General features: G+C 39.6%; 1 protein-coding gene across 1 annotated transcript in view; it reads right to left on the bottom strand.

Annotated features, from left to right (window-relative positions):
- Window positions 1-2,441: 2,441 nt before the first annotated feature.
- Window positions 2,442-14,598, bottom strand: part of Acad11 (acyl-CoA dehydrogenase family member 11) — an 89,611-nt gene continuing 77,454 nt past the window's right edge. The window contains exons 19-21 of the mRNA XM_003476490.5: window positions 9,709-9,825; window positions 8,439-8,548; window positions 2,442-3,571 (exon numbers count right to left, since the gene is read on the bottom strand). Of these exons, the coding sequence (XP_003476538.3) occupies window positions 3,457-3,571; window positions 8,439-8,548; window positions 9,709-9,825 (342 nt within the window). The 3' untranslated portion in view covers window positions 2,442-3,456. The remainder of the gene's footprint in view (window positions 3,572-8,438; window positions 8,549-9,708; window positions 9,826-14,598) is intronic.

Raw genomic sequence — 14,598 nt, forward strand, 5'->3', positions numbered from 1 at the left:
TACAGTAATCCAGGCCTAAGAAAGAGTGGCGAATGCGTGTCTCAGACAGACTCAGGCCTGGAGGAGACCCGGGGCTAACCTGCCTCCCCCTCTTCCCCTCCTCTCTTTAGGGAAGGACCCTCTCCTTCACACTGTGAAAGAGGAAAACAGGCAAGGCCGCCAGCTGACCTCAAATAGGATATTTTCATAGCACACGTTTTCATGAGTCCAACTCAACAACATCCTTCAACATCTCCAACTTAAGAGCTTTCCTACTTTAAATCCTTGGAAAGCCTGGGTAAGAAATGCCTGCCTTCTGAGCTTTCCAGGCAAAGTTGTAGCTTAATTCCAGAACAGGGCAAAAAGTGGTTGTAAGCAAGTCTCATGCGACTCATTAAACACCTGCATGAGATGTTGGATTGAGCTGCATGTTACCCATTTTATTTAGCGAAATACGAGCATACCCAAGGTAAGTGGACCGCACTTGTTAGGAAGAGCTGGAAGGCTGTTACCCTGGCTCAGGGAAGCCTTTATAAATAACCTCACGTTAACGAGAAAATCTGAGCCTCCATAATTGCACGTTCTCAGAGTTTAAGATGTCCAGTCCCAGAAATCTGCAAGTGGCTATTCTCTGGACAAGCACAGCTTCCCCTTTTGCATCGTGCTCTGCTGGAGAAGGGCTGTGCCCTTTCGGCCTGGGCCTCTCCAGGCTCCTCTCCTGCCACTAATCCCACGGAGAGACTTTCATGGGTAAAGCCTTCAATGAAAAACTCTCCTCCTTCCTTTCCTGCCACGTGATGATTATAAAGAGCAACTTCTCATCTTAAAAGCATGTGGCTCCAAACACACGGCAAACCGAGCAGACTGTCCTGGGTAGACTGTCGCTCTGTGTGGTGACAGACTGTGGAGACAGAACTCTGAAACTGGCCAGAGGCTCATGACTCACTGTGACCAGGGCAAAGGGCCCTTTGTATTGCCATGTTATCCTGTGGAGTTCTTCCTTTCAGACAAACCTGTTAACATGTTCTTGCAGGACTATCTCTTCTGGAACTCTGTGCTGCCTGATAGAATTGTCCCCTGCCGCACAACAGGACAATCATGCAGGTACTATTGATGTTTCACAGCCACCTGGCAGTGAGATACATGAAGTACAGCCTTGTTGTGATTGTGTTAAACATGACTTTACCTGAATATATTAAATTAAAAGTAGAGAAAGAGGTGAGTGTAGCTTACCTTAGGGATGGCTAGGTACATGACATAAGAAAAACAGCAACCAATTCAGCTAGCTTTCCTCAGAAAACAAAATTACCACAAGATCATGAGAGCAGACATAACCTTTAATTTCAGTTATCTTTAAGAAGTCTATTTCTCCTAAATCACAATTTTTATAATTGGTAAAAGGTTATGAGGTTTTATGGTCTTCAGATAAGATCTTAGTAATTTGTTGTATTCCACAAATTTCAAGGTGCTTGTCCATGACTTCAGTACATCTCATGACAAACCCTTAATGGCCCTTAGTGTTGCAGGCAGCTGAGTTAGATAAAAATATTATAGGCAGTAAGACAGGGCTGGGCCCTCAAAGGTCCCAGTGCAGAAGGCCAGATACCTTACAGCTGTTGGGGAGACAGACAACTCTGCTGTGGGCCAGACCTCAAAATAAAAGATAAATCAAATGCACCCACATACTTCCTAAGGATAAATGTCAGAAACTGATACTCTAAATAGGTCTCTATCACCCTGAGGAAGCCAGGCGGCTCCATCTCAACCCCCTACAGGAAGCACCACTGCTCTTTAAGCATGCCTGCTTGCTATGTGATTTGCTTCCCTTTTTGTTCCTGATTTAATCAATCTTACCTGGGCAGTTAATCTTATTGGTTGACAATAGTTCTGTTCCACCTCATGCCCACATGTGAGTTCCTATGTTTTCCCCACCTGAGACCTGCCTTACTTTGTGGTTTTGCTCTATGAAAGTCCCTAGAAAAGACAGAGTCTTTGGCAACCACCGAGGACCCCTTCTGTCTCTCTCAGATAGAAGCTTTCTTTCTGTCAATAAATATTTCTGCTCTTAATCTCTGTTGTTCCTAAAATTCATTCTTCGATTTTAGAGAACACAAACTTATATCAGACATCTATCTAACCGGTTGAGGAGTTTCGTTCCCCTTATCATTAGGATTAAAAAATTGATCCCAAAGCATGAAAGGAAAAATGAGTTAAAGACAGGGTAAAAGGTATCACAGAGCCCACATAGCACACAAGGGTCAGCACTCAGGGCTCTGTCAGAGTCTTCTCCATATTCACCCCAGAAGTGTAAACCAGGACACACAGTCCCTGGCCTTCAGTGAGTTCACCTGATGTGTGTGCTCTCAAAAACCAAAAGTTTTTAGAAGTAAAACTCATATTTGAAAATCTAAAATTTATCAGTTCCCATGACATCCACACTAAAAAGTAACAAACAGGAGAAATTAATTTTAAAATTTAATTAATATTTCAGGTATTAATAAGACATTTTACATTTTTCATGCTAAAATTGCAAAATTGGGTATGTATTTTACAGTTTATTGAGATGCCAGATTTTGATCCAAAGTACTTTACTTGTATTTAGATTTCCTAAAGCTTAGAGGTGAAAAAGTAGATCACCATCACCATCGCTACCTCATTCCAGGCATCCTTTAAAGTTTTCCCAGTGACTGAGCTGAGAATGATTATTGAAGCCACAGTTTTGTAAAATTAAAACTCGCCCTCCTCAATGATATAAGCCACAGGTCAGAGGCTCCAGTCACCTGCAGCTGGCAGCTCTGCAGTGGGGGCCAGAGCGACGAGGGCAGCTGCACAGGGCACTGCTGCTGGGGCATCTCCCAGAGAAGATGTCCCCTTTTACCTCAAATTCATCATGCTTCTCAACATTTTTACAATAATTAGTATGCTTCTTAAATTTTCTCTTATGATGTTTTCTTATAAACTTTAAAGTCACTCAGATTTAATACATCAGTGTTCCCTATTGGATTATGAAGCAGCTTGTATGTAAGTAAATTCCAAAATTTCTAGTCAGTTGCATATCTTTCTTTAGTGCAGATTCTACACAGCGTTAAATCCCCAATGGGCCCGGCGACGGGAAATATTTCAAATTATTTCCTAACATGAATAAGTCCTGAAAATCAAAAAATGGAAAATCTTCTTTGCCTGTGCATTAGAAATAGCTCTCAATTTACTCATGACCTGATCCTGATTGTGATTTGCATTTAAAGACTGGATGCCATCCCACTGAAGTACTGGACCTAGGACAATCGTGATGGTCTTTCTTATTTAACATACATCTGTGTGACTCTCGAAATTACAAAACCCACTGAACAAAATAGATGCCAAAATCTTTACCACAGGTGAGTAGTTAATTACCCTTTGTATAAACTCCTGCAATACTCCAGTGTTGGAGCTGAGTAAGGCGGAACAAAGGAGCCCTGGACATGGCGTGCTTCTCCCTTACATCTTGGCTTTCAGCTTTTTGCTTTGTTTCTGCAGCTCCATTTTTGCAATTGCTGAGAGGTGGACTTCATCAGGCCCATCTGCTAAGCGCAGAGTTCGTGTTAGGGCATACCTGGGAAAAAAGCAAACAGGGATTGTGGAAATTGTCAAGGAGGAACATGATGTTTTATTGTGTTAATTCTAAACCTGACAAGACTGATCCCACCAAGACACTAAAGAGTATAAGGAAGATCAAGGAGGAAAGATAAAGGGCTTCCACGGTGCCATTTTAAGGTTTCCAACTTGGGAGTTTAAAGATGGTTTGCGAGAGGTGACTAACCCTAACCTTCTCCTCCACAAAGAACCAGTAATGTAGGGACATAAAGCCGCAGTTTGAGATGAGCAACCAGAGAGTGCTGGAAATCAGCAAGAGACTGGACACTCGGAGGATTAAGAGATTGAGATGAGAGCACTGAAGAGAGATAAAACACCCTACTGCGCAGAGGAGGGGAGCCTCTTCTCTGCAGAAGTGAAAGCGAAAGGAACCACCCTTGCAAACTCTACCAGGGTGCAATTGGCATTCCCCACTAACTACTGGAGGGTTCTATAAGCCTCACAGGTTCATAGCCCATTAGGTAAGTAACTTGAAGTCTATGTAGACTTGCTTTGGAAAAGATCTCACATTATCTACTAGAGAAACTCCAGGCTTCCGTAGCCAGGACGCATCTTGAGAAGGAAGCTCTTGTCAGGATTTGAACTGCTCTGGAGCTCGGAAACCCCTGCACATCCACATCTGTGGGCCTCTACTGCTCTGGCTTTGGGGATAGTGGCCTTGCAAACCCAACTTAGTCCAGCAGAATGACTGTGTTCCGACCCCACCTGGGGACCTACATATTGTTAGGCAGACAGTTGACAAGACAGAGATGAAGAGCCAGGAGACCTGACCACTCACCTGCTGAGAACAAGGCTATTAGCATATGGCCTCGGCATGAGCCAGAACCGGAGGCAGGAGCCCCACAGTGCCCTTGCCCTTCCCTCCACACCACACTCAGGCTTCTCTTCCTGATGGGGCAGATTATTAAGAAGGAGCACAAAAGACCTCTCAAGTCAAGTAAAACCTGAGGAAATGCACGACCATCAGATCAGCCTTGCAAAAAGATGTTTATAGCACTGCTACACCCAGAGGTGAAAGATAGCTACCATCTCTGCAAAGTATACAATCAATCCAGAAGAACAGATACACAAAACAGAAATGGAAAAAAATCTAGCTTTTCAACACCATAAACCATCAGCTACAAAAATGAGTGAGAGGAAGAACAAAGAACATTCAAAACAATTAGAAGGAAATCAGTAGTTATAGGAATATGCCCTACTAAAATTGAAGAAAGAGGGTATAAAAACATGAATAAACTAATGTTTATTCATTACTAATGACTCAGCTCAGTAATGAGCCTGAGTCATTAATAATAGTTTGTGGGATGGTGGGATAGTTAAGTAGTACAGTGCTCGCCTAGTGTATGTGAAGCTTTGGGTTCCCTTACTAGTATCTGTGCACTCCCCCTCCCCCTACACAGTTTCCCAACAAAGAAACACCCCAAGACTCACTAGTGAATTTTACCAATTGTGTTTTTTTTGTTTTGTTTTGTTTTTGTTTTGTCTTTTTCCTTTTTACCGGTACCGAGGATCGAACTCACGACTGCCTGCTTGCAAGGCAGGCGCTTATGCCGCTGAGCTAAATCCCCAGCCCCACCAATTGTGTTTTGTTGTTGTTTTTGGTACTTGGAATTTAATTCAGAACCTTACACTTGCAGGCAGGCACTGCACCCCTGAGCTCTATCCCTAGCCCCAATTTTACCAATTGTGTAAAGAGGAAATACTGCTATTTTTTCTCAAACTATTCCAAAGTCATTCTATTGAGGTCAGCATTATACTTTCACCAAAATGGAGACCGATACAACAAAAAAATATAAATCAATATCCTTGATGACCACACATGCAACAAAATACTGAAAATAAAAGTCAACAGGACACCTAAATATCATCTACCATGATCAAGTTAGCTTCATTCTAGGATTGCAAGGTTGATTCAACATATGCAAATCAATGAACATAATACAGCAGGTGAACAGAATGATAAATAATATCATCTAAACAAACATAGAAAAAGCATTTGATAAAATTCAATAACTAAAGTCCCTGAACAAATTAGGTATAAAAGAATCAAACCTTTATTTTACCTCAGCATAATAAAGGTTACATATGACAAATCCACAACTAGCATCATACTAAATAGAAAAAAATGGATCAGGGATTTAGCTAGCAGCGTAAGCACCTGCCTAGCAAGCGCAAGGTTGTGAGTTCAATCCCCAGTATCAAAAGAAATAATTAGGAAAAAGTCAAAGGTATTTCCTCTAAGAACAGAAATGGGATCAGCATGTCCACAGTCACGAGACTTTTTTTTTTTCTTGGTACCAGGGATCAAACTCATGACCTCATGCTCGCCATTATTCCCATGTAACATATTTCTAGGACTTTTAGCCAAAGTAGTTAGGAATGACAATGACATAAAATGCATATAAAAAGAAAGGGAGGAAGTCACATTTATCTTTTTTAGCAGATGAAATGGATATGTACATAGAAAAATGGATAGATTCTCCCCTAAAATCTATTACAACTGATACCCAAATTTGGTAAAGTAGAAGAATATAAAATTTATATGCCAATGATTAGTTTCCTCAGTAAAATATAATCAAAGCCACACCCTGCACAATAACTACAAAAATGTGCAAATAAATTTAGCCAAGGAAATGAAAAAGATCTCTACAATAAAAAAATTACAAAGGGTGATGAAAAATATTAAAGAGAACAAAAATATGGAAAGACTTATCATGTTCATAGACTGGAAAAATAAGTATTGTTAAAATGTCCACACAATCCAAAGCAATCCACAAATGCAATGTAATTCTATCAAAATACCAATGATGTTCTTCACAGAACTACAGAAAATAAGCCTGCAATATATATGGATATATGAAAGACCCCAACTAGCCAAAGCCATTTCAAGCAAAAAGAACAAAGCTAGAGGCACCATAGTATCTGGTTTCATGACATACTCCAGAGCCACAGTAACACAGCCAGCATGATGTTGGAATATAAACAGATACGCACACCAATGAAACTCAACAGAGACCCCAGAAATAAATGCAGTATCCACAGCCAATTGATTCTCAACAAAGGGAAAAAAGTACACACTGAAGAAAAGATAGCTTCTGTGAGAAACGCTGCTGAGAAAACCAGGTATCTACATGCAGAAGAATGAAAGTAGACCCCTGTTATCTCTCACTATGTACAAAAGTCAAAACCAGGTCAAAAATTTAACTGCAAAACCAGAAACGTTAGAAAATCAAAGGTAAACAACTCGAGATACTGGTACATGCAATGATTGTCTGGATAGAGCTCCAATAGTACAGGAAACAAAACCCGAAACTGACAAGTGGGATTACACCTGAAAAGCACTGTACATAGAAAGAAACACACGGCAGAGGAAAGACACAAACAGCATGGGAGAAGGTATCTGCCAATTCTGGTCACCTGTTAATATCCAGTATAGAGAACTCAAAAATTTAACAACAAAAAACAAAGTAACCTAATTAAAAATGGGTCATCTTAGTATATACTTCTCAAAAAAGAAATAATGATAGCCAACAAATTTATGAAAAAAATAATATCGTTAGCGATCAGGAAAATACAAATCAAGATGAAAATTACAATGAGATGCCATCCCATTCCAGTTAGGATGGTTACCAGAAAGAAGAAAAAATGTAACAACTACTGGCAAGTGTATCAAGAAAAAGGAACTCTTATACACTTTTGGTGAGAATACAAATTAGTAGTCATTATAAAGTATGGAGTTTCTCCAAAATAGGTCTAGCATGTGTTCTATTTTCCACTTCTGTGTAAAGACCCAAAAACAATGAAAGTGGCACTCCAGAGAGAAGCCTGCACGTCCATGTCTATGAACATTACTCCCAATGCTGGGTTATTACTCAGCCATAAAGAAGGAAGTCCTATCATTTGTAGCAAAGTGAATGGAAATGGCAGATATCATATTAAGTTAAAATAAGACAGACACAGGAAGACATATACCACATATTCTCTCTCATTTTTGGCAACAGGTTTGCCTGAAAGTAGAATCCTGCTTAACAGGGATTAGGAAGAGGACAGGGGAAAAAGATAGAAAATGTGTGGTTGGATATGACCAGTGCATGCTGTAGGCATGCATGGAAACACCACACCAAACTCCATGAAGATGTGCAAGTGATGTGAGTTACTAGTAAAGTGAAGTCGTAACTTGAGAAGCAGAATCTTAAATGGCAAGGTATGGAGGGATTTGCTATATGTTGCCAGGAGTTGCTATAAGGAAGGTATTTTAGGGAAGGCACAGGCAGCAAATGGCATGACACCGTGTATTCAGTTCTTCACGGTGAGAAATGGATGGGGTACACCACTGTGTCTCCCTGTTGTAAGGGACAGGTGGCGTCATGACTGTGTGTGTAGATAGAGAGCTGGGAATATGCAAATGTCCCTTGTCTCCTAGTGATCACAACTGGGACACAGGGTGGTCACAGCATGCACTGGTGTGCTGCCCCCTGGGGGTGGCACACGGTCCTAGTGAACACATGCTGGCTCTGGGCTCCTCTCTCCTCTCCCTGTTTCTGGGTGACTCCACACTGTGTGTGCAGGAACCCTCAGCGGGTTGCCTTAGTGTACCAGTGAGCACAGAGGAGAGAGCCGGTGGCTATGCTCCTCACAGTGACTCCTGGAGCTCAGCTCCACGCACGGTCCCTATATCCTTTCACTCAGCATTCGATCACGTTAGAAAGTCAGTTCTTAGCTTTATTTTCTTCCTCATCAATTAAATGTCAAAGCATCTGTAGATCTTATTTCTCTTTTCATTGATACATCTGTATGCACAGCTACTGTGAAAGGCTGGTACTCACATGTTAGCCAGGGGGTGGTCCTGGGAGACGCCCGCCCCACCGCACACCTGGATGGCCCGGTCAAGGATTGTGCAGGCTGCCCGGGGAGCCGCCACTTTGGTCATTGCAATCTGCATCAACAGAACATGAAAAGAACGTTTCTTTCTTAGGCCATATACAACCTGCCAGCGTTTGATATATATCTATACTCTTTTCTCTGTGAACTGCAACAAGAAAACTTTCCCACACCCAAATCATCACTTCACAGCCAACAATCTGTTGAGATGCAGTTCATGGCTATATTTCAGTCGGTACAGACTTTTAAAAAAGGGATATCCCTTCCAAATAACATTTCATTCTTTTATTTGTAACTTGTCTTTTTTCCAAAAGGATTACAGACAGTTCACAGGTCACACTCATCACATTCAGGGTCATAAAAACAGTGTAAGGGCCTCTGTTCCATTAAACAGCTTGTCTTAGTGATTTTATGTGTTTTTTAATGATCAATTTTTTAAAATGAAAGATTAGGTCCTTAATCCATGTAAACCAGAACATAAGAAGGCAGAGAAGATCAGTAGCCTTTCATAAAATATTTATGCATGGCAGAATCATCCTTTGCATTTAGGCTACTCTTCAGGAGAACTCCAGAACCAGGGTGGAAGGGTCAATACTCTGCCCACAGGGTCTAAAGCCAGCAAAAAGTGGGGTAGTAATTACTATCAATGCTAGCCTCATGCAGAGCCTAAATTTCCCCACTCCTTGCTGCAGCTCAAGAGTGCTGAAGATATCCTGCATTCCAAAATTCACTTCCTAAAGTAGCACAGTAAAAGGACAGTTAGCAAGTCTGTGTGTGTGTGTGTGATACTAGAGGCTGAATACAGAGCCTATTGCATACTAGGAATGAGCTACTTTTCAGCCCTTTTTCTTTCTTTTTAAACTACTTATAAGTCTCATTCTGTTTTAATTTTAATTTTTATGTGTACATGTTTGTAGTATATAATGGTAGCATTGAATGTGGGGAGTTGGTACATCTTTATTTTTTATTTTGAGACAGAGTCTGACTTAGTTGCTCAGGCTGGCCTTGAACTTGTGATCTTCCTGCTTCAGTCTCTGAGTAGCCGTCCTTACAGCCATGCATCCCCATGCCTGGCTCATTTGTGGTCTTTCAACCAATCTCACAGGAGGGCTTGTAATATTCTCAGTGCCTTCCAGGGGCCATGAAACCCTCAATGCCCGAAGGGTGGGAGAAACTGAAGAGGGCTCTGCAACTGATGGTTCAGAGACGCCTCACCTCTTTCCTAGCAGCCGCACTGCCCAGAGTGTCTATGCTGTGGGCAGCTTTCAAGGTTAACAAGCGGATCTCCTCAATGGCAATGCGACTCTCGGCAATCCAGTGGGCCACGACCTCCTGTATAGGGACAAAGGGAAGAAGGGATGAGCTGGGATCCGCCATCCAATTGTAATGTGGCCTCATGGACTGGTGAACACAATTGCGAACATAACCACTGTTCATAAGCCCTTCTCTATATATTTTCAAATAAACAAGTTGATTTGTACCAGCGTAGCCACTGTGGAATATTATGGTTAGAACTGAAACATTTGAAAAAGAAACTGTATTGGTTCAGAAAGATAATTTATCTGTGTGCCTTACTGTCCAAAGTCAAGATTGCTGAACTGAGCAAGTGTCCTATTGCCAAATTGCTCATCAGCCCTCCTGAATGCTATGTTACCTGGCAGGATGGAGGCAGCAAGGGCACTGGTTATAATTAGACTGCAAACTTCCAGGCACAATGGCCGAGTGGGGATGGTCCGGGAGCCCTGCACTGTGATATTGATTTATATGATTTATCTTTTTTATCTGGTGGAGAGTTTTATGAATGTACCACATGTAGATTAATACAGCCACAAATGGGATCTAGAATAGTTCTTTTTCTGTGGGTGAGTATCAGGAATTGAACTCAGGACCTCCACACTTGCCTGGTACTACAGAGCTAAATCTCCAGCCCCAGAATAGTTCTGTCCCCCCAAAACCTCCCTGGTGCTGCACCATTTGGGTCATGCCCTCCACTCCATCTAACCTCTGGCAACTACTGATAGGTTCTTCATTGCTACAGTTTTGCATTTTCCAGAATGTCACATAAATGGAATCATCTAAGCACTGCTTCTCCCGAGACTGGCTTCATTCATTGAGCTCAACGCCTCCAAGTTACACCCAAAGTGCTCTGTGTACAAGTCCATTCTTTGCGTTGCTAAGCAGAATTCCACCCAGGGATGCATCTTACTTTGTTTATCCATTCACTTGGGTTGTTTCCAGTTTTGGATTATGAACAGAATGCTGTAAACATTTGTACACAGTTTTTTGTATGGATATACATTTTGAGTTTCAAAAACAGATACTAGGCATGGAATCATTTGGTCAGTGATAAATATTTACAGTGTGTTATCATTTTGTCAAGCTGACTGTATCACTTGGAATTCAAACCAATAGTATATGAGAGTTCCACTTTTTCCCCAAATCACTGCCACATTTTCAGTAGTTTTAAAATAGGGCTTTAGTCATCGTAACAACATGCAGACTGTAGTTTTAATTTGCACTGCCCTAATGGCTAACACCGGTGATTCTCTTTTGATGTGTTTGCTATTTTTATATCCTTTGTGATGACTCGTCTATTCAAGTTTAGAAAAAAATGCATTTTAAATATGATAGAGATATGGTGAAAGTAAAATAAGAACAAAGTATGCAAACACGAGTGAAATAGAAATCAGAGCAAAGGAAAATCAGATGGTCGCTATATTAATGATAAAAAGGTTCATTTATCAAGAAAACACAATTCTAAATGTGTGTTCAGCAAACAGCACAATGGCTGAAAAAAAAACTGATAGAACTAAAAGGAGAAGCAGACACAGCTACAGTACTTGGAGACTTCAGTGTCCCTCTTTCTCAACAACTCACAGAACAACCAAGCAGAAATCCAGCTTGTAGCACGGGGACTTGGTGCCGCCGTCAGCCAACGGGAGCTAGCAGGCATGTACAGGACACCCAACAACAGCTGAATATACATTGTTTTCAAGAACCCATATGACATATAGTAAGAGAAACCATGTCCTGGCTGTAAAACAAATCTCAACAAATATAAAAAGCTGAAATAATGCAGAGTTTGTTTTGTGAACACACTAAAGTCAAATTAGAAATTGGTAACAGGAAGAAAATAGGAAAACCAAATCATTCAGAAATTAAGAGAGATACTTCTCAATAATCCATGGATCAAAAAAGGACTCTCAAGAGAAATTAAAAATACAAGGAATTTAATGAAAATAAAACTAGAACATATCAAAATCTGTGAAATAGTTCTGGTAGGGAAATTTATGGCACTAAAACCCATACAATGGATAAGAGGGGAAATATCTCAAAAAACTATGTGATTGCCTCAAGAACTTAGAACAGTAAAATACCCCCAAACAAAAGGAAATAATAAATAGCAAAGATAAGTAAAACCGACAAAAAAATCAAGGAGACAGTGAAAAAAAGACCTTGATAATAGAACATTTGAGTGACTAAACCCAACTGATGCTCAGACAAAATGAATACTCTAACAAACAAGCCACCATAGCTCACCCAATATAAAATATTAAGGAAACTGATTTTAAAATTTGTCATCCTTCTCTGTCTCTCAAATCGACTAGTCCAAACAGTATCACAGGAGAAGTCTATCAAATCTGCAAAGAAAAATCAACATCAATTCTAGACAGTCTTTTCCAGAAACTGAAAGCATGAACACTCTCCAAATCATTTTATGAAGCTGATATTATCCTAGTGTTAGAACCATATAAACCATGAAAAAGGAGAATACAGATCAATATACCTCACTGATACAGATGGAAAAGTCCTTAACTAAGTACCAGCAAACAGCACTATAATGGTTACCAGAGGCTGGGGAAGAGTAGGGAAGAGGCAGGGAGGGATGGTGAGTTGTTAGGTGCTGAGCTACACTTCAACAGGAGACAAAACTTCTGGTGCTCCATTGCACAGTGGACTACTACAGATAACACTGTGTATTTCCAAATAAAAGCTAGAAGAAAGGATTTTTAAAGCTTTTACTCCAAAGAAGTGCTAAATGTTTGAGGAGACAGATACGGTTGCTGTACCTCGATTTGACCATTACACAATGTATGCATTTATAAAAATATTTATGGTTCCTCATAAATATAATTTTCATATGTCAAAAATATTAGCGCACAATTCAGAAATACATAAAAAGAATTATGACAAAGTGGAATTTTTCCAAGAATGCAAAGCTGGTTCAACATCTGAAAATCAATCAATACATTCCACCAAATTAACACGTCAGAGATAATAACCACATGATCATATAATTTGATGCACAGAACCATCTGCCGTGTTATTAAATATCATAATAAAAAAGTCTCAGAACATTAATTGTACCGAGGAACTGAATTTGATAAAGAACATCTATCAAAAGCCTATAGCTAACATTATGCTTAACAGTCTCTTAAGTTTGTGAACAAGGTAAATATATTAGCCTTCACTATTCTTATTCAATAAAAGGCAAGTCAAGAAAATAAAAGGCATATGGCTGGGGATTTAAGTGCCTGCTTTGCAAGTGAGAGGTCATGAGTTCCATCCCCAGTACCAAAAAAAAAAGAAAAGGCATAGGTAATAGGAAGGAAAAAATAAAACCATCCCTTATTTGTAAACATCATGACTATCTATGTAAAATATCAAGTGATCTACAAAACCTCCTAGAAAGAATAAATGAGTTCAGCAGGATCACAGGAGACAAGATAAATATATAAAAATCAACTGAACTTATAAATACTAGTTAAAAACAAATGGACACTGAAATTAAAAATATAATGCCATTGATAATTGCTCAAAATATTGATGTGTAAATAAAGTCAGGATTTACTTAACTATGAAATGCACTATAAGAAATGTGTTATGTGATTTTGTTGGTATGTGAATATCAAAGTGGGTATTTATACAAACTAAAACAGCTGTGATGCCACTAAGCCATATAATCAGAGGACCACCATCATATAAGCAGTACATCACTGATCAACACGTAGTCATGTGGCTCATGGCTGTATAGTAAGACGTGCAGGATATATACACTGGAGCTCCACACATGTGACAGAAGTCAGTGGCAAAGTGTACTGCACCTCGTTTACAGGACAGGAAACTCACTCCAGATAGGATACCGATTCTCCCTACAATGATGTGCAGGTTTACCATAATTCCTATTAAAATCCTAGCAAGATTTTTTGCAGATATAAACAAGACAATTCTAAAAGATTATATGGAAAAGCAAAGAACTAAAATAGCTATGGGAAGAATAAAATAGAATCATTGTAGCTTATCCTAAGACTAGTTATATGACTGTATGAGGGGTAAGCAAGACTGCTGGCAGACAGACACATAATTAGGACATCATGGAGAACCAAAAATAGATGTAAGACCACTCAGTGAAGGAAAAATATCCTTTTCAACACAATTGGACATCTATAGGAAAAACAAAACAAAAACAAAAAACCTTGACCTGAATCCTATGCATTATACACAAATTAACTCAAAACGTGCCACACACTGAAATGTACAATGTAAAGTGTAAGAATTATAGGAGAAAATCATTAAGGTAAGGCAGAGTTCTTAGAGTTAATGCTAAAGCATGATCCATAAAAGCAAAAACGAAAGACAAATTCATTTTTCTCTTTTCATTAAAGTTACACACTTTGCTATGTAAATAACCCTATAATAAGGATGAAAAGACAAGCCTAGGTTGGGAAAAATATCTGTAAATTCTGTATCTGATGAAGTATAGTATTCAGAAAATATAAAAATCCCTCAAAAGTCAACAGTATAAAACCAAATTATACACTTAGAACATGGGCATAAAACATGAGCCCAAGAGGACATTAAGATGGAAAATAACCTCAAGAAAGACGTTATGATCAGTCATTAGGACAATGTAAATTAAAGCCACTTGAGATGTCACTACAAACCAATCAGGATGACTAAAAAAATAATGTAAAACACCATATGCTCACATCAGATGGGGAGAAACTGGACTATTTATATACAGTTGGTGAGAGTGCAATAGAGAAAAGACTGTCAATTTCTTTAAAAAATTAAACATGCACTGATACATATGATCCAGTAATT

This window comes from Cavia porcellus, unplaced genomic scaffold (genome assembly GCF_034190915.1).
Source record: "Cavia porcellus strain 051 isolate PalLab524CR breed Dunkin Hartley unplaced genomic scaffold, mCavPor4.1 scaffold_5, whole genome shotgun sequence".
Lineage (NCBI taxonomy): Eukaryota > Metazoa > Chordata > Mammalia > Rodentia > Caviidae > Cavia > Cavia porcellus.